The sequence below is a fragment of the Oncorhynchus keta genome, chromosome 35 (assembly GCF_023373465.1).
Source record: "Oncorhynchus keta strain PuntledgeMale-10-30-2019 chromosome 35, Oket_V2, whole genome shotgun sequence".
NCBI classification, from domain to species: Eukaryota; Metazoa; Chordata; class Actinopteri; order Salmoniformes; family Salmonidae; genus Oncorhynchus; species Oncorhynchus keta.
In genome coordinates this window covers 15,047,067-15,073,744 of record NC_068455.1, presented here as the reverse complement: position 1 = coordinate 15,073,744, position 26,678 = coordinate 15,047,067, and the positions used below count along the sequence as shown (strand labels likewise).

General features: G+C 43.6%; 1 protein-coding gene and 1 long non-coding RNA gene across 5 annotated transcripts; one reads left to right on the top strand and one right to left on the bottom strand.

Moving 5' to 3' along the window:
- The first annotated feature begins 116 nt into the window (after positions 1-116).
- Positions 117-24,916, top strand: LOC118368083 (synaptosomal-associated protein 23-like). Of its 2 annotated transcripts, none has more exons than XM_035751840.2 (8): positions 117-134; positions 8,888-9,002; positions 14,937-14,978; positions 16,341-16,389; positions 16,574-16,691; positions 21,821-21,988; positions 22,736-22,880; positions 23,237-24,916. In XM_035751840.2, exons 2-8 carry the CDS (start codon positions 8,946-8,948, stop codon positions 23,297-23,299), a joined length of 642 nt encoding a protein of 213 aa, XP_035607733.1. In that variant the 5' UTR covers positions 117-134; positions 8,888-8,945; the 3' UTR covers positions 23,300-24,916. The 2 variants fall into 2 exon arrangements, with proteins under 2 accessions (XP_035607733.1, XP_035607732.1); XM_035751839.2 differs by lacking the exon at positions 117-134 and adding an exon at positions 4,188-4,376.
- Positions 24,917-25,066: 150 nt separating this feature from the next.
- On the bottom strand, positions 25,067-26,209 carry LOC127915885 (uncharacterized). Of its 3 annotated transcripts, XR_008092750.1 has the most exons (4): positions 26,107-26,209; positions 25,920-26,043; positions 25,734-25,795; positions 25,067-25,671 (listed from the first exon to the last, which is right to left on the bottom strand). It is a non-coding gene; the product is annotated as an uncharacterized LOC127915885 (long non-coding RNA). The 3 variants fall into 3 exon arrangements; XR_008092751.1 differs by lacking the exon at positions 25,734-25,795; XR_008092752.1 differs by having other exon boundaries at positions 25,661-25,795.
- Positions 26,210-26,678: the final 469 nt, after the last annotated feature.

The following is a 26,678-nucleotide window of genomic DNA, read 5'->3' as shown; positions in this document are numbered from 1 at the left end:
CTGGGCAGTGGATTTGAGAGAGCGAGCGAGAGAGAGAGAGAAAGGGGGACCTTGACTTTTGACACTCTTTATTGAGACATCCACACAGAAACAGAGATACAAAGACAGAGAGAAAATGGGAGAAGGAAAGATAGGTAAGAGTGTGTGAGACATACTATACTTATTGTGTACACAGCCGCGGGTAGTAGCTACAGCACCCCCTGAATTGAAGAAAGAAAAACATTATTTAAAAAAAACATTGGGGAACACAAAAGTAGTGCACTGGTCCTTTACTAGTAATAGTGGACCTATATAGAAGTCTGTAGTGCAGGCAACAACAACAACCAAATGTACTTGTATAATTAAGAACAATATCTTGCAGGATTTAATTGTTGGAATTATAAGAGTTTTTGCCCTGTGCCTTTCTTTCCGATTTTCATTCTAATGGAATCCGGAAAGATCCAAATGCTGTACTCAAACATTTACATAAAAAGGTGCGAAGTTATGGGCAAAGACTCAAAATATCCACATCAAATGGAATATTTGTCTTAATCAATAACATGGAAAACAACCACTTTTTGTGCAGTATTAATTTACCATCCTTACAAACCACTTAATATAAATGATTGTACATAGGCTGGTTGTCACGTTCTGTCCATCATTCGTATGTGTTTTCCTTGTTTTAGTGTTGGTCAGGATGTGAGCTGGGTGGGCATTCTATGTTGTGTGTCTGGTTTGTCTATTTCTATGTTTGGCCTGATATGGTTCTCAATCAGAGGCAGGTGTTAGTCATTGTCTCTGATTGGGAACCATATTTTAGGTAGCCTGTTTTGTGTTGGGTTTTGTGGGTGATTGTTCCTGTCTCTGTGTTTGCACCAGATAGGACTGGTTAGGTTTTCGCTTTTCTTGAGTTATATAGTCTGTTCATGTCGTCTATTAAAAACATGAATAACCACCACGCTGCATTTTGTGCCACCTCTCTTTCACCAGAAGAAAACCCTTACACTGGTCATCTAGGTTTGTGCCTGTAGACTTTACAAAACAAGGCACAAAACAACAATAGAGCACATTGAGACGTCAGGTAGTTTGTGATGTGGTGATGTGATGGTGTGGCTCAGTTGGTAGAGCATGGTGCTTGCAACACTAGTATTGTGGGTTTGATTCCCACAGGTGACCAGTACAAAAAAGTATGAATCATTGTGCACTCACTACTGTAAGCTGTTCTGGATAAGAGTGTCTACTAAAAAGTAATGAATATATCATTTTTCATATCGAAATAAATTGTATTTGAAAAGTATTTCAAGAAAAACATAAGTAATTTTATATTCCACAGGTATTATCAGATTAACTGTTTTGTACAGATAATTATCAGACTCAAATTACAAATGCTGGTAAACTCTCAAATACATTAAATAATGCAGAAAATGCAGAAAAGTGATGGACTGGGCCTTTACTAGTCCTGTATTAGCAGACTGATATAAACTTCTTCAGCGCATCCCCACCCCTTATGCAAAAAAAATCACAGCACCCCCACCCCCAAACTACTTCCCGCTACTGTGATTGTGCAACGACTCTGTAGACAGCAAACACATAGGTGCACTATTTTCCCCACGGCCCTAACACTCAAGTTGTACAGAAATAGAGCACCTTACCACAAATTAAGCCTGAGATATTGCCCTAATCCATGATAGGGGAGTAACAGAGACCCTGCCAGACGATGGAAGCTACTTAGTGTATTAACTCCCATTGTTACAGTGTGTGGGGAAGTTATCAAGAACACGCACACCACAGGAGGCTGGTGGGGGGGCTCATAATAATGTCTGGAACAGAGCAAATGGAATAGCATCAAACACCTGGAAACCATGTGTTTGATGTATTTGTCACCATTCCACCTATTCTGTCATTAGAAAGAGCCCGTTCTCCCAAAAAAAGGTTCCACCAAACTCCTGTGACGCATAGACACACACACCATCAGCTGATCTGGTCACGAAGGCCATGAGAAAAGGAATACAGAACTGTAAAGAGAGAGAGAGAAAAAAAATCACAACAGCTCACATCCCTCAAGCTCTCACAGCCAACTCCCATTCCAAACTATTAGTGTTGAGCTTAAACTTTCCACTCCTGACTGTACTTCTCTTTTGCGTGTTCAGCGGAAAGTCAAGCCTGAAGCCCCACCCAGAGTCACCCTGTGGTCATGATTGTATTCAGTAGTGCATGCACACTGTAAAAATACCTAGGATAGGATAAAGTAATCCTTCTCACCCCCCTTAAAAGATTTAGATGCACTATTGTAAAGTGGCTGTTCCACTGGATGTCATAAGGTGAATGCACCAATTTGTAAGTCGCTCTGGATAAGAGCGTCTGCTAAATGACTTAAATGTAATGTAAATGTAAAATACAAGTTAAATGTGTGGCAACCAGCTGCAATAGGACTGTGCCTTCGCTCAACAAAAATGTTGTGTAAAAATGTTGACCAAACTCACAATCCTATTGCAGCTGGTAACCTTACAATTGTACAATATATATATATATTTTTTTACAGTGCAATGGCAAATGTTTTAAAATGTTGTGCAACAGGAAAATGAAAATACACTTTTCTTATTGGACATGTCCAGGTAGTCCCTCACTGTGTTAGTCCCTTTTCTTCCATTTGGTGCCAAATGAATGCACTCAGCAGCAGGACTCAGAACAGGAAGAGAATACTGCTGTCTAAAGGTTTGGTGATTGTAGAATCACGAGTTCTGTGACTGGCTGGCTGGCATTATTAAGCATTACATAAGCGAGTGAATATAATGACTCAGTAATTATCAAGAAGAGAAGTACAAGTAACATATAATCTATAACTACTGGTTTCTATGGAACAGCCAAACCAGGTAGAATGGCTTCTCGAAGTTGAACATGAAAAGTTGTTTTTGTTGTTAGTCATGGAATGCAGTTCAACTGTCATTCCTTTCATGTTTTGATTCAACTTTTAATGAAGACTGACAGTGGCAAACTGTTGCAATTAATAACATATAGCCTACACCTGAACTATCAGTTTACTCTACCTAATTCACAACCATGAATGATATTCAGTTTTTCTCCAATACAGGTAATTCGAAATGGAATGTTTAATCAATCCTTTTAAGGGCAACTTAAAGGCATTCCATTTGTTACCCACCACCAGAAAGAGCAATGTGCTTACCAGGTTCGTTAGAAGGTCATTTAGCACCCTCTAATGGGCTATGTAGGTAAGTAGCCAACAGTACTTTTGTTTTTATTTAACAAGGCAGCAAGTCAGTTAAGAACAAACTCTTATTTACAATGATGGCCTACCCCGGCCAACACTGGGCCAATTGTGCACCGGCCTACGGGACTCCCAATCACAACCGAATGTGATGTATCCTGGATTTGAACCAGGTACTGTGACACCTCTTGCACTGAGATGCAGTGTTTTAGACCACTGCGCCACTACAGTAAATAAAATAAAATGTGCAGGTTTTTAAATAAAGCAAAGGCCATTGATAGATTTTCCAGAAAGAATTGCAATATGGGAAATATATAGAAGAAGTATATTAGAGTAAAAAAAACTATGTGCACTCAAATGGATCAAATCTATAAGGCCATGGGGACTTTTGGTATACGGTGCTCTTTGAATATGGGTAGTGTGTGGGACTGGAAGAAAAACTATGAGGATAACAGCCACCACTTAGAAAAATGAAAAATGTTTTTTTTTAAATGTATGGTGGGGTTTCCTTAGATTTCAGACAAACAAAGAGATGTAATGGGTTCACACAAAAATATGTTGCATAAAGTTTACTTAATTATTACATATTTTAACCAATCAGGCCCTCGAGGACTGGAGTTGCCCACCCTGCAGGTGTCCACTCACCTAAATACATCATATTAATTCATGAGATAGCTCACCACTTACTTACTTTTCCCATCAATGCACTCTTGAAGAACAGAGGGAGGAACTTGATTAAAAATGCATTCATTTACTTGGCATTCCGAAATACAAATGCCAACGGCATTAAGGCTTCGTTTCATAAGGGCTCAAAAGTATATATATTTTTTGAGAGAAGTGGTAGAAATTAGTTGACTGACTATTTTTTTTAGAAAATGGATGTTTCATATTAAGTTCAACTGACAGGAATAAAATAATTATTTGGTATATAATCAACTTGTGATCAAAGGTCAAAACAATAACCACAACGTCTGTCGTGTGAGAAGGCTACAGAAACGCTGGTGTTTTAGGTGCGCTCCAACGCATGCGCAAGATCGCTTTCCTCCACTTGTGGAAACAGGATATGCGCTTCGTCGACACCATCTGAAGGAATTTCAGAAATTGCAAATATCACGTACAGATAACCAAAAGGAGGAGTCCAAGGAGGACTTTCTATTTGAGAAGCTTAACAGTAAGTAGCTGTCATTCAGAAGACAACCGTCTTTCAGTATGTGTTCATCTGTCAAAGTATCATCCGACGGGGAGTTTTATGCGACTTGTGTTGAAGAGGAACTAGACTGCTAGCTTCCACTGCTCGCATAGTGGCACCTTGAGCGAGCCAACAGTACAAAAAAACTTTACAGGAATAACTTTTTATTTACGTCAGGCGAAATAACTAAGTTAGTCCAGTGCAAGTAAACTTTGTTAACAATGTTTTCAAGGTATTGCAACTCCGTTATGTATTACAGGTTACTCTCAAGACAACTTTTTCACCAATTTTAGTTTAACTTCGCCAGCTATCTAGGCTAGCTAACAACTCATTGGTTGGGTGTTGTTAGTCTGTCTGCGATCACCTTGCTCGCTCTTGTTACAAAAAACTAGCTTGCTACTGAACTTGTAAACTTCTTGCCAACTGACGTCCAACATATCCAGTTAGTAAGCTAACTCATACAATGTCGGCACAGCCACATTAAGGGTTATTTATTTAAGCAGTAATTTTATTTATTATTTATTTATTTTTTATTTATTATTGGCACGGGTGTTAGGCCCGAGACCAAGTCGAGGCCTGGCAAACTTTGCCAACATATCCTCCAAACACCGGCTTCGAGGGCATTATCACGTTTATACAACGGGTTACCAACGTATAAAAAATAATGATTGACATATTTTCATTAACGTTATTTTGGATGATTTATTCATACTATTTCATCCTACCACAAAATATAGTCCCGACATAAGTATTGGGTTGCTACCCAAGCTGGCTGGTCATTCGTTCTATTGGTTGGGTTGCCAGAGACGCGACCCAGTCGGTGTTTAAGCTGTTTTCTAGTGTAATTTATTTGGATACATCCATGGCATAGAACATGTGCGCTCTCATCAGGACACTGTTAAGGAGCTAGCCAACGACACAGCTTAAAAAAATATATGTATGTATGTATGTATGTGTGTGTGGTGTGTGTGTGTAATAATGGTATCCAATTGTTAGTAGTTACTATCTTGTCTCATCGCTACAACTCCCGTACCGGCTCGGGGAGACGAAGGTCGAAAGCCACGCGTCCTATTTTAACACAGCGCGCATCCAATTTATCTCCAGACATGCTATATATATATTTTTTTTAAATAAATTAATTCTAAAGCTTTGTAGTACTACATACTAGTCATCACTGCAACAGCATCAGTGCCCAGGCCATACAATTTCTCTGTTGATATCTTTTTGATGTGCAGCATCTCCTTGATGGTGGCAATGATGGTGTCTTCCTTGCCATCAGGGACTGACATCAGGAACTGGTTGTAAAGGTGTTGTCCCTCTTGATCCATGTATCTGGAAAACATACAAAAATCCATACACAATTTCATTATCAAATTGTATTTGTCACATGCGAGGAATACAACAGACCAATACAACAACCTTGCGGTGAAATGCTTACTTACAAGCCCTTAACCAACAATGCAGTTGTAAGAAAAATACACCCCCCCCCTCCCCCCACACCAAAAAAGTAACAGAAGAATTAAAGAGCAGCAGTAAAATAACAATAGCGAGGCTATATACAGGCTAACAAGGTAAAAATCTGTCGTTCTGCCCATGAGCAAGGCGGTTCCCCGGGCCCCGACAATGTGAATGTCGATTTAAGGCAGCCCCCCTCAGCTCTCTGAGGGGTTGGGTTAAATGCGGAAGACACATTTCAGTTGAACACATTCAGTTCTGAGGCCCAATGCTAAATCTTTTCAGTCTCCTGAGGGTGAATAGGTTTTGTGTACCCTCTTCACGACTGTGTTGGTACAGCTGAGCTGTAGTCAATGAACAGCATTCTCACATAGGTGTTCCTATTGTCCAGGTGGGAAAGGGCAAAGTGGAGTGCGTTTGAGATGATATTATCAGTGGATCTGTTGGGGCGGTATGCGAATTGGAATGTTTGTGGGATAATAGTGTTGATGTGAGCCATGACCAGCCTTTCAAAGCACTTCATGGTTGCTGACATGAGTGCTATAGGGAGGTAGTCATTTAGGCAGGTTACCTTTGCTTTCCTGGGCACAGGGACTATGGTCATCTGCTAAAAACGTCAGAGGAGACACTTGCTTGTTGGTCCGTGCTTCCTCTGAGCACACGTCCTGGAAATCCGTCTGGCCCCACGGCATTGTGAATGTTGACCTGTTTAAAGGTCTTGCTCACATCAGCTACAGAGAGCGTGAGGCTTTAGCTTGGTGCGGATGTTGCCTGTAGCCATGGCTTCTGGTTGGGACGGTCACTGTGGGGACGACGTTGTCATTGCACTTATTGATGAAGGTGGTGACTGAGGTGGTATACTTAATGTCATTGGATGAATCCCGGAACATACTAGCAAAACAGTCCTGTAGTGTATCATCTGACCACTTCCGTATTGAGTGAGTCACTGGTAGATCCTGCTTTAGTTTTTGCTTGTAAGCTGGAATCGGGAGGATAGAATTATGGTAATTTGCCAAATGGAGGGCGGGTGAGAGCTTTGTGTCTCTGTGTGTGGAGTAAAATTGGTCTAGAGTTAATTTATTTACCCCCATTTTATTTACACACACACACACACACACACGCACACAGCTACCGACACACAGCTATCCACTGACGCAATGTGATCATTCTTGCTCATTTTTCAGAATAAAAGCCTGAAACTATGTCTAAAGACTGTTCAAAGACAGGGAAGCAAATCTGGTCGATATCCCTTTAAATGGAGGGAAGGCATGCAATGGAACAGAGGTTTCAGAAAAACATCACTTCCTGGTTGGATTTTCCTCAGGTTTTTGCCTGCACTATCAGTTCTATTATACTCACAGACAATATTTTGACAGTTTTGGAAACTTTAGTGTTTCCTATCCTAATCTGCCAATTTTATGCATATTCTAGCTTCTGGGCCTGAGAAATAGGCAGTTTCATTTGGGTATGTTTTTCATCCAAACATCAAAATACTTCCCCCTAGTTTCGAGGTTAAAAAGCATTCTGTCTGTTTTTAAAGCTCTTTTGTGGGCCTGGCTCCCCAGTGGGTAGGCCTGGCTCCCCAGTGGGTGGGCCCGGCTCCCCAGTGGGTAGGCCCGGCTCCCCAGTGGGTAGGCCCGGCTCCCCAGTGGGTAGGCCCGGCTCCCCAGTGGGTAGGCCTGGCTCCCCAGTGGGTGGGCCCGGCTCCCCAGTGGGTAGGCCCGGCTCCCCAGTGGGTAGGCCCGGCTCCCCAGTGGGTAGGCCCGGCTCCCCAGTGGGTAGGCCCGGCTCCCCAGTGGGTGGTCCCGGCTCCCCAGTGGGTGGGCCCGGCTCCCCAGTGGGTGGGCCCGGCTCCCCAGTGGGTGGGCCCGGCTCCCCAGTGGGTGGGCCCGGCTCCCCAGTGGGTGGCCCTATATCTTCCCTGGCTGCAGTCCTGCCCAGTCATGTGAAATCCATAGATTCTGACCTAATACAGTTCTTTCAATTGACTGTACATATCATATAAGGACATCAATCTTTGAAATTGTTACATTTTATATTTTGTTTAGTATACTTTGAACTACTAAAATAGTGACTTTTGTCAGACCGCATAGGCAGCAGCGCTATAGAGATGATTACTTGAAATCAAATCATTTCATCAAATTAAACAATATACACAGCTGAAATATTCAATACTGTGAGTTTATTGCGATATGATGTTTCGAACGTATTGCTCACCATATCTCTACTGCAGAGGGACTAGAGAGAGCCATGAGAAAACGAGTTTTGATCAGTTATGGAAATAAGTGTTGAAAACAAATTGGCATCTCGTTTAAAAAGGAGATGGCGAACAAGCTGTGAAGGAAAAATACTGGAGTTTTGGTGCAGGTACTGCACTGGAGAAATATGAATAATATTGGGACTTAGGCTACATTTTTGATGGTATATAGTTGACAGACTGTATAATTGTTTGCCCCCATCACTACATTCTAAGCCGTATGCTAGTTTAGATATTGGACACACTGAAACGTGTCTAAAACACTCTGTCATGGTGGAGAATCTGGTGCAGCTTGTCCACACCAAGTGTTTCATCATTCAGTGCTGTGTGTTCCTGACTGGCATGTTAATGATGTTTCAAACACATCTTCATTTCTCTATCAGCCTCTCCTTATCACCAGCCTCCTCATTGTAACCGTGCTGTCTGCACAATGACACCAAGCCATAATGGTACTGACAAGGAACTAGCCTACTGCTGTCTGTAGGCACAGAAAAATGCTGCTCATTTGTCAGTCGGTCAACTTTTTTTGTTTCCTTTTCCACACAACATTCAAACCCCATAGACCCCTCTGGGCTGCCAGGAAAGGAATCTCATTTTCCCACTTTGTTGAGACCAAAGTTGAACCATTGGTTTTTTTGTAAAGTTACATGGTATGTTGATTCTGTCTGCAATTCAATGGTACCTTTCAGTCATGTTCAAATGGATATCTGTGTTCTTCAAACATTAACTTATGAACCCTTCTCTCTCCGTCCCTCTATCCGGCCACCCCTCTCTCCCCCAGGCCTCAGAGTGTAGAGCTTGGTGTGACAGGAGGAGCCTCCAACTTCGACAGCAGGAAAATGGCAGATATGTCAGCGGAAGAGATCACCACGAGGGCCAACCAAGTGACCGATGAGGTACAGCTGCCACCCGTATCCATGGAGACACTATAGGAATGGGGGAAGTGTTATGCGGCAGTATTAGCTTCGCTCCTGTGTCAACTCCTATAGAGAAGCAGTAACACATTGCTGGGGGGAAAACTCTCACTCTTTGCTTACTGAGCACAGCTAATAATTTATTCAGATCTAAGTTAGTGTTCTGTTAATCTCTGGGACGTATGCATCCCACCTGGCCAAAAGCCAGGGAAAATGCAGAGCGCCAAATTCCAATAAATTACTATAAAAATCAAACGTTCATTAAATCACACATGCAAGATAGCAAATTAAAGCTACACTCGTTGTGAATCCAGCCAACATGTCAGATTTCAAAAAGGCTTTTCGGCGAAAGCATAAGATGCTATTCTCTGATGATAGCACAACAGCAAACAATGAGAGAGTAGCATATTTCAACCCTGCAGGCGCGACACAACGCAGAAATAAAATAGAAATCACGCCTTACCTTTGAGCTTCTTTTGTTGGCACTCCAATATGTGCCATAAACATCACAAATGGTCCTTTTGTTTGATTAATTCCATCTATATATATCCAAAATGTCAATTTATTTGGCGCGTTCCAACGTCACTTCAAAATATCTCAAAAGTTACCTGTAAACGTTGCCAAAACATTTCAAACTACTTTTGTAATACAACTTTAGGTATTTTTAAACGTAAATAATCGATCAAATTGAAGACGGGATGATCTGTGTTCAATACAAAAAGAAAACAAACCGACACTACTTTTCTAGTCACGCGCCTCTATCTAACAGTCCACTTCAAGTGACTCTCATTCAAGATGGCCGTACTTCTTCATTACACAAAGGAAAAACCTCAAACCAATTTCTAAAGACTGGTGGAAGCGGTCTGAAAACAGATTGAAAAGACAGTGACCCCCCGCCGCCATTTTGATTTATCTGTATCTCTTACCTACCTGTTTGTCTGTCTCTCTCTTTCTCTCCTTGCTGCCTAACTTGATCGACTGATACCTATGTACTGGGTTTAGTCCAACATGGCATGGGGTAAACTGTCATAGTAACCTGCTTAATGTACCACACATCAGGGTTCTCCCCAAATAATCTGAGGGGCGCTGTGCCACCTTGTGGCTTGTCGTTCTGTGTGAGAAATATTCCAAACAGACTCTGGGACAGTTGTAGGATGATAGAACCCAAATTCATACACATTTTTTATGTACAGTTGTATTTGATGCAACCGAAGAGAACGTTTAACTTAAAATATTGCTAGACTTCCTAGAACTGTTCGCCCGGCCAAACTGAGCAATAGGGGGAGAAGGACCTTGGTCAGGAAGGTGACCAAAAACCCAATGGTCACTCTGACAGAGCTCTAGAGTTCCTCTGTGGAGATGGGATAACCTTTAGGAAGGACAACCATCTCTGCAGCACTCAGCAAATCAGGCCTTTATGGTAGAGTGGCCAGACGGAAGCCACTCTTCAGTAAAAGGCACATGACAGCCCGCTGAAGTTTTGCCAAAAGGCACCTAAAGGACTCTCAGACCATGAGAAACAAGATTATCTGGTCTGTTGAAACCAAATTGAACTCTTTGGCCTGAATGCCAAGCGTCACAACTGGAGGTAAACGGGCACCATCCCTACAGTGAAGCATGGTGGTGGCAGCATCATGCTGTGGGGAGAGTAGTCAGGATCGAGAAGATGAACGGAGCAAAGCACAGAGATCCTTGATGAAAACCTGCTCCAGAGCACTCAGGACCTCAGACTGGGGCGAAGGTTCACCTTCCAACAGGACAACGACCCTCAGCACACAGCCATGACAACGTAAAGAGTGGCTTCAGGACAAGTCTCAATGTCCTTGAGTGGCCCAGCCAGAGCCCGGACTTGAACCCGACCGAACATCTCTTGAGACATGAAAATAGCTGTGCAGCGACGCTCCCCATCCAATCTGACAGAGCTTGAGAGAATCTGCAGCGAAGAATGGGAGAAACTCCCCAAATACAGATGTGCCAAGCTTGTAGCGTCATGCCCAAGAAGAATTGCTGCCAAAGGTGCTCTAACAAAGTACAGAGTAAAGGATCTGAATAATTATGTTATATATATATATATATATATATATATATATATAATTATTCAGATCCTTTACTCTGTACTTTGTTAGAGCACCTTTGGCTCAAAACAAAAAAGGGAACACTTAAACAACACAATGTAACTCCAAGTCAATCACACTTCTGTGAAATCAAACTGTCCGCTTAAGAAGCAGCACTGATTGACAATAAAGTTCACATGCTGTTGTGCAAATGGAGTAGACAACAGGTGGAAATTATAGGCAATTAGCAAGACACCCCCAATAAAGGAGTGGTTCTGCAGATGATAACCACAGACCACTTCTCAGTTCCTATGCTTCCTGGCGGATGTTTTGGTCACGTTTGAATGCTGGCGGTGCTTTCACTCTAGTGGTAGCATGAGACGGAGTCTACAACCCACACAAGTGGCTCAGGTAGTGCAGCTCATCCAGGATGGCACATCAATGTGAGCTGTGGCAAGAAGGTTTGCTGTGTATGTCAGCGTAGTGTCCAGAGCATGGAGGCGCTACCAGGAGACAGGCCAGTACATCAGGAGACGTGGAGGAGGCCGTAGGAGGGCAACAACCCAGCAGCAGGACCGCTACCTCCGCCTTTGTACGAGGAGGAGCAGGAGGAGCACTGCCAGAGCCCTGCAAAATGACCTCCAGCAGGCCACAAATGTGCATGTGTCTGCTCAAACGGTCAGAAACAGACTCCATGAGGGTGGTATGAGGGCCCGACGTCCACACGTCCACAGGTGGGGGTTGTGCTTACAGCCAAACACCGTGCAGGACGTTTGGCATTTGCCAGAGAACACCAAGATTGTCAAATTCGCCACTGGCGCCCTGTGCTCTTCACAGATGAAAGCAGGTTCACACTGAGCACATGTGACAGACGTGACAGAGTCTGGAGACATCGTGGAGAACGTTCTGCTGCCTGCAACCTCCAGCATGACTGGTTTGGCGGTGGGTCAGTCATGGTGTGGGGCATTTCTTTGGGGAGCCGCACAGCCCTCTATGTGCTCGCCAGAGGTAGTCTGATTGCCATTAGGTACCGAGATGAGATCCTCAGACCCCTTGTGAGACCATATGCTGGTGCGGTTGGCCCTGGGTTCCTCCTAATGCAAGACAATGCTAGACCTCATGTGGCTGGAGTGTGTCAGCAGTTCCTGCAAGAGGAAGGCATTGATGCTATGGACTGGCCCGCCCGTTCCCCGGACCTGAATCCATTTGAGCACATCTGGGACATCATGTCTCGCTCCATCCACTAACAGTTGCACCACAGACTTTCCAGGAGTTGGCGGATGCTTTAGTCCAGGTCTGGGAGGAGATCCCTCAGGAGACCATCCGCCACCTCATCGGGAGCATGCCGAGGCATTGTAGGGAGGTCATACAGGCACGTGGAGGCCACACACACTACTGAGCCTCATTTTGACTTGTTTTAAGGACATTACATCAAAGTTGGATCAGCCTGTAGTGTGGTTTTCCACTTTAATTTTGAGTGTGACTCCAAATCCAGACCTCCATGGGTTGATACATTTGATTTCCATTGATAATTTTTGTGTGATCTTGTTGTCAGCACATTCAACTATGTAAATAAAGTTTTTAATAATAATATTTCATTCATTCAGATCTAGGATGTGTTATTTTAGTGTTCCCTTTATTTTTTTGAGCAGTGTTTTTTTTAAAACTGTTTTTGATTTGTCATTATGGGGTATTGTGTGTAGATTGATGGGGGGGGGTCAATTTAATCCATTTTAGATTAAGTCTGTAATTTAACAAAATGTGGAAAGTCTAGGGGAATACTTTCAGAATGCACTGTATGATACAGTTGAAGTGGGAAGTTTACATACACTTAGGTTGGCGTCACTAAAACTCGTTTTTCAACCACTCCACAAATGTCTTGTTAACAAACTGTCTGTACAGCTGTTGTATTTGGCGCATGTGACAAATACAAATCAAATCTACTTTTGACTGGTACTGTGTGCATATACACTTATTTATTTTTTCTTCTTAATTTGGCTCTGTACTCCAGCACTTTGGATTTGAAAAGATAGAATGACGCTACGATTAGTGCCGACTGTCAGCTTTAATTTGAGGGTATGTTCACCCATATCGGGTGAACCGTTTTAGAAATTACAGCACTTTTTTACATAGTCCAAATGTGTATTAAAGTAGTAAAAAGTGTAGTATTTGGGACTGTAATAATATGTCGACGATAAATACACAATGCGAGAGGACTAGAATTAACGATGAACTGAAAAACAACTATTTCCATTGGTCTGTAAAGCTGTCCGTCCTGAATCGTCTGAGTCAGGATACTTCGTCTGAGCAGGATACTTATTTGGCCATTGACCCAGTTGTACTGCAAGGACTTCTAATTGGTCAACCACAGGAAAGGGTGGAGGGTTAAATGCCATCCTGTTACTTTGTTCAGAATCACTGAGGACAGGCGAGCATGCAGCTACCACCCATCATAATTTGGTCTCTTTGAATAAACCTAGTGCCCCCCTCTGATTTGCTTTGGGGTCTGTGTTATTGAAGAGTAACATCAACTATTAACAGTACCATATTCCTAGCATGTGATGATTCAATTGCTGTTTGTTTTGGTTGTTTGGTTTTTGAATCAACTTCATGGTCTATTTTGGTTAATGGCCTTGGTGCCCTGGTGGATTGGGCATCTCTTGGGTAAATAATACATTTAATGAAATTCCAGACGTGGTGACACACTCACTGTGAATTACTCTTGCCTGCCTCTCATGGTCCCTGTTTGGTTGACCACTTGAAAAATGGTGATTTATCATTTAAGGCTCTAGATTTTAGGAACAGTCAGTTAGTTGTTCAACCCAAACGGGAGCACAGCCCCCCTCTGGGACACCCCCCTCAATAATCAGAACCACCATAAATGATCCTTGGAGGAACCCTTCACACACACAGAGAGATGGGTATGAATAGTTCGGACACAAAGCAGGCTTAGAAATGTGTCCGAGGGGCTTAATCATTTTCAACTCTGTTGAGGTGATATGGTATAACAGTTCATGCTGATTACGTTGTCATGCCCCGAGTAGTCATTTCCCCCTCTACCTTCTCTGCTGTAGGCTACGCCTTTCATTCATGTTATTAATAGGGCGTCTCACCTGACTCGCCTGCACTGACTGCATTCCATCATAACGTTGTCATGTGACCTGGTGCTGCTGCTCTGTGGGACGGTGCTGCTGCTCTGTGGGACGGTGCTGCTGCTCTGTGGGACGGTGCTGCTGCTCTGTGGGACGGTGCTGCTGCTCTGTGGGACGGTGCTGCTGCTCTGTGGGAGACTGTTAATCTACCTGACCAGGCACAGTTCAGCCATATGTCAACTACTTAAGATCGGAGTCTCCGTGGGCCTGTTAAATAGAGAACCATGTGTCGGGCTCACCTAACAGATTTTAAAATTAGAACAATTCACGATAGGCTTTGCGCCTGTCCTGGGAATTGAGTACTACCCAAGAAGCATTTCATATTACCTAGGCTCTAGTCTAGAGCCTTTTTTTTTGTGTATGTCTGTACCCCTGAAAGACTCAATCAAAACAAGGATAAAGGACTCTAAGGTTATCATTTGTGTCTGTTCAGCTGTCATGTTCTACAGGCTAGGTAACTCTATTGCGCTATCAATCAAATGTATTTTATAAAGCCCTTTTTTACATCAACAGTTGTCAATAAGTTTTTAACAGCCTAAAACTCCCAAAAGAGCAAACGATGCAGATGTAGAAGCACAGGGAAAAACTCTAGAAAAACAGGAACCTAGGAAGAAGCCTAGAAAGGAACCAGGCAGTCCTCTTCTGGCTGAGCCTATTACCTAGCGGTACCTTACAATAAGACCTTATTGTGTCTATTTTGTCCTCTACAGTCCTTGGAGTGCACCAGGCGGATGCTACAGATGGCCGAGGAGGTGAGCCAAACGTTGTTATTGCTCTAACAGTCTAGCCCAACACAAGCCCTCTGTCATTACATACAGAAAGAAGTGTACTGAACAAAAATATTTTAGCAATTTCAAAGATTTCACGGAGTTAGTTCATTTAAGGAAATCCGTCAATTTAAGTAAATGAATTAAGCCCTAAGCTATGGATTTCACATGACTGGGAATACAAATGCATGAAAGGTAAGGGTTGTGGATCAGAACCAGTCAGTGTCTGGTCTGCAGCAGGATCAAGCTGTTGACTGGGGCCTGTGGAATGTTGTCCCACTCTTCAATGGCTGTGCGATGATCCAGCACATCCCAAACATGCTCAATGGGTGACATGTCTGGTGAGTATGTATACCATGGAAGAACTGGGACATTTTCAGCTTCCAGGAATTGTGTACAGATCCTTGCTGTATGGAGACGTGCATTTTCATTCTGGAACTTGAGGTGATGGTGGCGGAGGAATGGCACAACACTGGGCCTCGTCACGGTATCGCTGTGCATTCAAATTGCTGTCGATAAAATGCAATTGTGTTCATTGTCCGTAGCTAATGCCTGCCCATACATTGGCCCATGGTGGCGGTGGGGTTCTCTGTTCACAACGTTGACATCAGCAAACCACTCGCCCAAACTTCACCATACACGCTGTCTGCTATCTGTCCGGTACAGTTGAATCTGTGATTCATTCATGAAGAGCACACTTCTCCAGCGTGCCAGTGGCCATCAAAGTTGTGTCTTTGTCCCCTGTGAATTTGGTTACGACATCAAACTACAGTCAGGTCAAGACTCTTGAGGACAAAGAGCATGCAGATTAGCTTCTCTGAGATCAATTTCTGCACAAACTGTCAGAAACCTTGGGATGTGCAAATCCACAGTTTCATCAGATGTCCGGGCGGTGGTGGCTTATGGTAGAGAAATTCACTGGCAACAGCTCTGTTGGACATTCTTGCAGTCAGCATGCCAATTGCATACTCCCTCAACTTGAGATTTGTGGCATTGTGGTAGAAGACAACTGCACATTTTTAGTGGCCTTTAATTGTCCCCAGCACAAGGTGCACCTGTGTAGTGATCATGCTGTTCAATCAGCTTCTTGATATGCCTGTCAGGTGGATGGATTATCTTGGCAAAGGAGAAATCCTCACTAACAGGGATGTAAACAAATTTGTGCACAACATTTTATAGATTTATTTTGTGTGTTCGGAAAAGGTCTGGGATGTTTTTTTTTTCAGCTCATGGGACCAACACTTTACATGTTGCGTTTTATATTTTACTTCAGCATATTTCTGTGTTGCTGAAGTTAGCTGAACTGTGGTCTTTGAATTCCTAATGTGGTGCTTGTCCTGTGTTCAGACCAGGGAGACTGGTGTCAATACCATCGACATGCTGGACCAACAGGGAGGTGAGTCGGAGTTCACTACAGAGTACCAGCTCTTAAGAATGCCATCTTTTTTTTTTTTTTTTACAGAACATCTTATTGTTAAAACCAGTTTTTTTAACTTGGGTTAAATAAATCAATGAATATGGTTTTAGTGTTGAATTTCCCTGAGATGGGTCTTTGCTGTTTTGTCCTGGTTGCATGACAGAGCAACTGAGACGTACAGAGGAGGGTATGGACCAGATCAACGAGGACATGAGGAAGGCTGAGAAGAACCTGACTGACCTGTCCAAGTGCTGTGGCCTCTGTGTCTGCCCCTGTGACAGGTACTGGACACCCCTCTCACCACCAAACTATAACACGAGCGTAGCACGTCAGTTTTTTTTTTCTCTCTCACTTCTGGAAATGAGTCATGTGACTTTCTGTGTTGTACTTTGTTCTTGTAATGTTGATTCTCTTTCTTAGAATGTTTACATTTCTATCTTGTAAAGAACAAGAAGGCCGCTCTCTGTTTATGCTTCCAATTTACCACTTTAGTGACATGAGGTCAAAACAACGTGCTCATGGGCCTCCCGGTTAACGCTGTGGTCTAAGGCACTAGCTGTTCCACCAGACAGGTTCGAGCCCAGGCCCTGTCACAGCTGGTCGCGACCGGGAGGTCCGTGTGGCGACGCACAATTAGCCTAGCTTCGTCCGGGTTAGGGAGGGTTTGGCCGCTAGGGATATCCTTGTCTTATTGCGAAATAGCGACTCCTGTGGCGGCCCGGCGCAGTGCGCGCTAACCTGGTCGCCAGGTGCACAGTGTTTCCTCCGACACATTGGCTTCTGGGTTGGATACGCGCTGTGTTAAGAAGCAATGCGGTTGGGTTGTGTTTCGGAGGACGCGTGGCTTTCGACCTTCGTCTCTCCCGAGCCGTACGGGATTTGTAGAGATGAAACAAGATGGTAACTATTGGATACCACGAAAAGGGGGTAAAATTAAATAATAATAAAAAAAAAAAACATTTCACCTCACATGACCATGGTGGGTGTGGAAACAATTCAATTCACTTTGGCGCACAGTCAATCATAATCATAGAAGATTATGTTGGGCGGGTATTCCAACAGTTCCCATGTGACCATTACTCGCGGGTGGCCCTAGAATTATAGTGACCTATCTATTTCAAAAACTTGTGTATCTAATAATTTATCAATGAGATTTAGTAGTACATCCGGACCAGTGAAAATGGACACACCTACTCATTCTAGGGTTTATTTTTACTATCTTCTACATTGTATAATAATAGCGACGACATCAAAACTATGAAATAACACATGGAACCATGTAGTAACCAAAGAAGTGTTAAGCAAATCAAAATATATTTGAGATTTTTCAAGGTGCCTTGATGACAGCTTTGCACACTCTTGGTATTCTCTCAACCAGCATCACCTGGAATGCTTTTACAACAGTCTTGAGGAGTTCCCACATATACTGAGCACTTCTTGGCTGCTGGTCACCATAGCAGCTCCCACCTGTAGCACGCTCTCCAGCAGGTATATCTCTCTGGTCACCCCCAAAACCAATTCTTCCTTTGGCCGCCTCTCCTTCCAGTTCTCTGCTGGCAATGACTGGAATGAACTACAAAAACTCTGACACTGGAAAACACTTCTCCCACACGAGCTTTAAGCACCAGCTGTCAGAGCAGCTCACAGATTACTGCACCTGTACATAGCCCATCTATATTTTAGCCCAAACAACTACCTCTTCCCCTACTGTATTTATTTATTTTGCTCCTTTGCACCCCATTAATTTGTTATTTCTACTTTGCACATTCTTCCACTGCAAATCTACCAGTCCAGTGTTTTACTTGCTATATTGTATTTACTTTGCCACCATGGCCTTTTTTTGCCTTTACCTCCCTTATCTCACCTCATTTGCTCACATTGTATATAGACTTACTTTTCTACTGTAACATTGACTGTATGTTTGTTTTACTCCATGTGTAACTCTGTATGTGTCGAACTGCTTTGCTTTATCTTGGACAGGTCTCAATTGTTAATGAGAACTTGTTCTCAACTTGCCTACCTGGTTAAATAAAGGTGAAATAAATAAATAACTCTGCGCTCCAACTCATCCCAAACCTTCTCAATTGGGTTGAGGTCGGGGGATTGGAGACAAGGTCATCTGATGCAGCACTCAATCACTCTCCTTCTTGGCAAATAGCCCTTACACAACCTGGAATTATGTTGGGTCATTGTCCTGTTGAAAAACAAATGATAGTCCCACTAAGCGCAAACCACGTATCGCTGCAGAATGCTGTGGTAGCCGTGCTTGTTAAGTGTGCCTTGAATTCTAAATAAATCACTTAGTGTCACCAGCAAAGCACCATCACACCACCACCTCCATGCTTCACGGTGGGAACCACACATGCAGAGATCATCTGTTCACCGACTGTGAGTCTAACAAAGACATGGCGGCTGAAACCAAAAATCTCAAATTTGGACTCATTAGACCAAAGGATAGATTTCCACCGGTCTAGTGTCCATTGCTTGTGTTTCTTGGCCCATGCAAGTCTCTTCTTATTGGTGTCCTTTAGTAGTGTTTTCTTTGCAGTAGTTCACAGAACCTGATTCACACAGTCTACTCTGAACAGTTATTGAGATGTCTGTTACTTGAACTCTGAAGCATTTATTTGGGCTGCAATTTCTGAGGCTGGTAACTAATGAACTTATCTGCAGCAGAGAACTCTGGGTCTTCCTTTCCTGTGGTGGTTCTCATGAGACTCAGTTTCATCATAGCGCTTGATGGTTTTTGCGACTGAACTTAAAGAAACTTTCAAAGCTCTTGAAATGTTCCAGATTGACTGACCTTCATGTCTTAAAGTAATGATGGACTGTCTTTCTCTTTGCTTATTTGACCTGTTCTTGTCATAATATGGACTTGGTCTTTTTATCTTCTGTATACCCACCCTTACCTTGTCACAACACAACTGATTGGCTCAAACGCATTAAAAAAGACAACCTCATGATGCTGGTTGAGAGAATGCCAAGAGTGTGCAAAGCTGTAATCAAGGCTACGGGTGGCTACTTTGAAGAATCTCCCATATAAAATATTTATATTTAACACTTTTGGTTACTATATGATTCCATGTGTGGCAAGTCAAATCAATGTAACTTGTTCATGTAAGAAACTTGGTTCAGACCTTTAAGAGACGTGGTGGATAAACGGTGAAAACAATACAATTCTCTTCTCCGTAATAGTTAATTAGTCGTCGTCCCCGCAGCTACTCGCCCACGCCTCCCCTGCTCCTCCTTTACCCAAATCCAGATAGCAGATGTTCTGAAAGAGCTGCAAAACCTGGACCCATACAAATCAGCTGGGCTTGACAATCTGGACCCTCTATTTCTGAAACTGTCCGCCGCCATTGTCGCAACCCCTATTACCAGCCTGTTCAACCTCTCCTTCGTATCACCTGAGATTCCCAAGGTTTGGAAAGCTGCCATGGTCATCACCCTCTTCAAAGGGGGAGACACCCTGGACCCAAACTGTTACAGACCTATATCTATCCTGCCCTGCTTATCTAAGGTCTTCGAAAGCCAAGTCAACAAACAGATCACTGACCATCTTGAATCCCACCGTGCCTTCTCCGCTGTGCAATCCGGTTTCCGAGCCGGTCACGGGTCAAGGTACTAAATGATATCATAACCGCCATCGATAAAAGACAGTACTGTGCAGCCGTCTTCATCGACCTGGCCAAGGCTTTCGACTCTGTCAATCACCATATTCTTATCGGCAGACTCGGTAGCCTCGGTTTTTCTAATGACTGCCTTGCCTGGTTCACCAACTACTTTGCAGACAGAGTTCAGTGTGTCAAATCGGAGGGCATGTTGTCCGGTCCTCTGGCAGTCTCTATGGGGGTACCACAGGGTTCAATTCTCGGGCTGACTCTTTTCTCTGTATATATCAATGGTGTTGCTCTTGCTGAGGGCGATTCCCTGATCCACCTCTACGCAGACGACACCATTCTGTATACTTCTGGCCCTTCCTTGGAAACTGTGCTATCTAACCTCCAAACGAGCTTCAATGCCATACAACACTCCTTCCGTGGCCTCCAACTGCTCTTAAACGCTAGTAAAACCAAATACATGCTTTTCAACCGTTCGCTACCTGCACCCGAACGCCCGACTAGCATCACCACCCTGGATGTTTCCGACCTAGAATATATGGACATCTGTAAGTACCTAGGTGTCTGGCTAGACTGTAAACTCTCCTTCCAGACTCATATCAAACATCTCCAATCCAAAATCAGATCTAGAGTCGGCTTTCTATTTCGCAACAAAGCCTCCTTCACTCACGCCGCAAAACTTACCCTAGTAAAACTGACTATCCTACCGATCCTCGACTTCGGCGACGTCATCTACAAAATAGCTTCCAATACTCTACTCAGCAAACTGGATGCAGTTTATTACAGTGCCATCCGTTATGTTAAGAAAGCACCTTACACCACCCACCACTGCGACCTGTATGCTCTAGTCGGCTGGCCCTTGCTACATGTTCGTCGCCAGACCCACTGGCTCCAGGTCATCTACAAGTCTATGCTAGGTAAAGCTCTGCCTTATCTCAGTTCACTGGTCACGATGGCAACACACACCTGCAGCGCGTGCTACAGGTGGATCTCACTGATCATCCCTAAAGCCAAAAGCTCATTTGGCTGCCTTTCCTTCCAGTTCTCTGCTGCCTGCGACTGGAACGAATTGCAAAAATCTCTGAAGTTGGAGACTTATCTCCCTCACCAACTTTAAACATCTGCTATCTGAGCAGCTAACCGATCACTGCAGTTGTACATAGTCCGTCTGTAAATAGCCCACCCAATTTACCTACCTCATCCCCATACTGTTTTTATTTGATTTACTTTTCTGCTCTTTTGCACACCAGTATCTCTACCTGCACATGTTCATCTGATCATTTATCACTCCAGTGTTAATCTGATCAATTATAATTATTCACTCCTATGGCCTATTTATTGCCTACCTCATGCATTTTGCACACAATGTATATAGACTTTCTTTTTTCTACTGTGTCATTGACTTGTTAATTGTTTACTCCATGTGTAACTCTGTGTTGTTGTCTGTTCACACTGCTATGCTTTATCTTGGCCAGGTCGCAGTTGCAAATGAGAACTTGTTCTCAACTAGCCTACCTGGTTAAATAAAGGTGAAATAAAAAATAAAATACACCCTTTTTTTCAATTTAGAATGAATACCCTTAAGATTAATGGCCCGTGATGCCATGATTGAGCATTTGTAAAGTTACCACCCGTCACCTTGTCTACGAAGGTGCTACGTGGCACCGGTGGAAGCTCTCTTCCCCTGAAGGTGTCCCCTGATTGACGGACTGAATTGATTGACTTGAATGATGGACTGACTAATGATTTAATGATCCGTTGATCGACGGACCTACTTGATTCTCCCTCAGGGTGACATCCATAGAGCATGATTCTAAGTACAAGCGTACCTGGGGAACAGGTGATGGTACAGGAGAGGGAGGGGGTGGCTCGGTGGTGTCCAGGCAACCCTCGGGCATCCATAACGGACAAGCCAACCAGCAGCAGCCCATGGGGGGCTCTGGACCCTACATCAAGAGGTGGGTGAAGCCAGTCAACCGTATAATACACACCTAGTTACAAACGGTCATCTTGATCCAACTTGCCTTTGCTCCCTTTGCCCTTTTTTTAAATGTTTGCATATCTGTAAGGTGGAGGGAATGTGGTGGAAACTCCACAGCATTGCTTCTACTACCCCGTTCTTTCAGATCTGTAAGGTGGAGGGAATGTGGTGGAAACTCCACAACATTGCTTCTACTACCCCGTTCTTTCAGATCTGTAAGGTGGAGGGAATGTGGTGGAAACTCCACAAAATTGCTGCTACTACCCCGTTCTTTCAGATCTGTAAGGTGGAGGGAATGTGGTGGAAACTCCACAACATTGCTTCTACTACCCCGTTCTTTCAGATCTGTAAGGTGTAGGGAATGTGGTGGAAACTCCACAGCATTGCTTCTACTACCCCGTTCTTTCAGATCTGTAAGGTGGAGGGAATGTGGTGGAAACTCCACAACATTGCTTCTACTACCCCGTTCTTTCAGATCTGTAAGGTGTAGGGAATGTGGTGGAAACTCCACAGCATTGCTTCTACTACCCCGTTCTTTCAGATCTGTAAGGTGGAGGGAATGTGGTGGAAACTCCACAAAATTGCTTCTACTACCCAGTTCTTTCAGATCTGAAAACACCACACGGTTAGGGTTATCAAGCAAGGGCAAATAGTCTCATGATTGTGTTTTGACACTGTGAGAATAGTAGATATGTGCGGTCATGTGGCCCCTTAACTCCCCCAGGATTACCAACGATGCTCGGGAGGATGAGATGGAGGAGAACCTGGATCAGGTGGGCAGCATCATAGGGAACCTGAAGAACATGGCCAGTGACATGGGCTCTGAGCTAGACAAGCAGAACAAACACATCGACCGCATCACAGAAAAGGTGGGTTGTCGTCATGACTGGGCTTGTGTTCTCCATACACTGCCTCACACTCCTAGAGCTTATGATACCATGTTGTGGGACTTATACCACCAGTATGCTCTGACGAAGGTCTTTGTGACCAGAAGTTCTGCCTATTAAAGGTGCAGAGATTGTTTTCTACAGTTTAGTTTGTCATCTTCATACACCTCCGCTAGCTTTTTCTTGGGTGTGGTACAGTATATTTGTCTTGTGTACCGAACACGAGGATGCCTAACATGGGGCTCTACTGTCAGACGGCCTTCTGTTTCACTAAGAAAGAGTCATGTTGATATTGATCCACCACTCACCTGGTGTGTGTGTTGTCTCCCCCCCCTCAGGCGGACATAAACAAAGCACGTATCGATGAAGCCAACCAGCGAGCCAACAAGCTCATCAAGTAGACCTACCTACCTGCTCCCGTCCACCTTGAATCTCTGCCTCAGCTTCCATGTACATAAACACACACACTCTCTCTCTCTCTCTTTCTCTTTCCTTGAGGACAAAGTAAATCAACCAGGACAAAACCCATGAACCAACACCTACCACACACACGTGCCTTTTCTGTAATGATGTAAATATGCTCACACAATACTTACTCTCTTCTACCTTTTTATGACTAGTTCAAAGTTCCTTGCCTGGGTCCCATCCCAAATATGTGACACAGTGAATCACTTTTTCAGGCGTTGTGAGATCTGTGCCCATATTCAGAAAGCCTCTGAGTAGGAATGCTGATGTAAGATGGTTTATATATATATTAATTCAGGCCCTGATAAGCAGTGGAGCTGCTGAGAGGAGGACGGCTCGTAGTAATGGGATAGTATCAAACACATGGTTTCAATGTGCTTGATGCCATTCCATCCACTCATTCCAGCCATTATTTTTGAGCTGTCCTCCCCTAATATGTGCAGTGTCGCTGACGAAAATCTGACCTGGAACATCAGATTCTCACCGTCTGTTGCCCCCTGGTGGTCATGGGGTGTCACAGCAGCTGTATACACCTCAGGCATATGCAGGGAAGTTATGAGACAACAGCTCTTCATATCATGTAATTTGGCTCTTGTAACTACTGTTATTGTTTGAAATGTGCATATTTAATTATTCTTATAAAGCACAATAAGGCTGACCTACTGCGGTTTGGATGGAATCTCTGCTCTTGACCCTCATTGGCTTGACAATGAATGAGCAATGGAGTTGTCAAGAATACAAACTGATCTGGGACCAGGCTACCTCTCTGGCACCAGTGGATCAAATGCTGTACCTCCCCATCATTGTTATTTCACTCCTTTCTATTTGAACTGCCACGTTTTCACCTGAGACCTTAAGTGCCTTTGTCTTGGAAAGATTCCAGAGGCTGTGTTGTAACAGCCTGGTCCCCAAATCATCTCTTCTGTGTCAGTAATTTAGTCATGGATTCAATCCGTTATGTCGAAGACCTGCGCTTTAGTGTAATTGACATTTTAAAGGCAATTTTCCCGCGTTTGCAGAGACTGCATTTACGGTAAACACTGCACATGTCAGCTCAATCGGCAATTACTTTTGAATTAGATCTCTATGGTGGATCTTCCACGCTATGATTCAATTTAACCTCTTATTCATCCAGAAATGTCCCATATGTTTCTTCATTAAATATTTGTAAGAAAACTAAGTAAAAGTGTTTGTTCTTCTGCATTCAGGTATGTTCTGGTTTAGACTGAAAGAAACTGTGATATCTAAGGCTGGACATTAACCAAAGTGACATTTGGGCTAATTTAGATTTGTCATAATAATAGTTTATGCTAGCTATGTTATACTACTGTCTAGAGTATGTTGCTTCAACACCAGAGTGAAATAACATTTCAGGGTTACCAACTGTAATGTCAATTCAGCAACTGCATCTCTTTCAGTTAAGAATATGTTGAGGAAAACAGTTTGCTCTCTCTGGATGATTGTTTAATTGTTTCATAGAAGTGCCTTTATTTCAATCTTTTCATTTTAAACTTTATATTTGTAAAATTCATTAAACTGTTCAGTAAAACCTTGTTGAGCATTTTAATTAAAGTTGTGCCTTTAAGCAAGGCACTTATCGCGCCAGGGGTGCTGCACTCTTGCTGGGGGGGAGATATGAACCTATAGTTGAGTTTATTTTCAAGTTCACCTCTTAAAATGTATTACATATTTTCTGTGAAATTTGACATAGCTAATAGATAGTAGAAAATGCGAATGCCCACTGCACACACAGGACTGGAACGTAGGGACAGTGGTTAGCTGTGTATGTGGCTACATGTGAGAGGGGGAATGTAACGGCTGGAGGTATACAGGGAGGGTGTGCTGGAGGTATGCAGGGAGGATGTGCTGGAGGTATGCAGGGAGGGTGTGCTGGAGGTATGCAGGGAGGGTGTGCTGGAGGTATGCAGGGAGGGTGTGCTGGAGGTATGCAGGGAGGGTGTGCTGGAGGTATGCAGGGAGGGTGTGCTGGAGGTATGCAGGGAGGGTGTGCTGGAGGTATGCAGGGAGGGTGTGCTGGAGGTATGCAGGGAGGGTGTGCTGGAGGTATGCAGGGAGGATGTGCTGGAGGTATGCAGGGAGGATGTGCTGGAGGTATGCAGGGAGGGTGTGCTGGAGGTATATAGGGAGGATGTGCAGCAGGTTTTGGTTCAATTGCATTTCATGAAGAACTGAAAATGTTTTACTGAGTTTCACTGCACACAGTGGTTGGGGTTAAAGGGGTATACCTGCCCTAAAGCAAAGGGAAAAACAAACTACGCAGACAGTGGTTGGGGTTAAGGGGGTATACCTGCCCTAAAGCAAACGGAAAAACAAACTACGCAGACAGTGGTTGGGGTTAAGGGGGTATACCTGCCCTAAAGCAAAGGGAAAAACAAACTACGCAGACAGTGGTTGGGGTTAAGGGGGTATACCTGCCCTAAAGCAAACGGAAAAACAAACTACGCAGACAGTGGTTGGGGTTAAGGGGGTATACCTGCCCTAAAGCAAAGGGAAAAACAAACTACGCAGACAGTGGTTGGGATTAAGGGGGTATACCTGCCCTAAAGCAAAGGGAAAAACAAACTACGCAGACAGTGGTTGGGGTTAAGGGGGTATACCTGCCCTAAAGCAAAGGGAAAAACAAACTACGCAGACAGTGGTTGGGGTTAAGGGGGTATACCTGCCCTAAAGCAAAGGGGAAAAACAAACTACGCAGACAGTGGTTGGGGTTAAGGGGGTATACCTGCCCTAAAGCAAAGGGAAAAACAAACTACGCAGACAGTGGTTGGGGTTAAGGGGGTATACCTGCCCTAAAGCAAAGGGAAAAACAAACTACGCAGACAGTGTTACACCGTCAGTAGTCAAATGTAATAGATTTACTAGTATCAATGCAGTTCTGTGATATACTGTATATGTATTCTCTGTATACTATATATTATGACTATGGTCATTGAGATGAGAAACAAATACTCTTGAGGGTCTATTTCAAATTAAATACTTTATGGTTTCATGGCACGTCTCTGTCGGTCTTCAACATTTCAAGTATTTCTTTACCATCATTTTGACACATTCTTCCATTTTGCATTTTCATACTGTGGGTTTTGGAAAAGCAGTCTAGATTTGATTGACCCACAATTATATCCTGGACTTTGACTGACAAAAGTTATTTTTGTCTCATTATCTACCTGTAATTCAAGGTGTTTTGAATGAAACCAAAGTGTGATAGAAGCAATCATATAACTGCAGTCCAAAGTAAAGGATGAATAGAGTGAGAACATCACTTTAACACCATATCAACCCTTGTGTGTGTGGTCA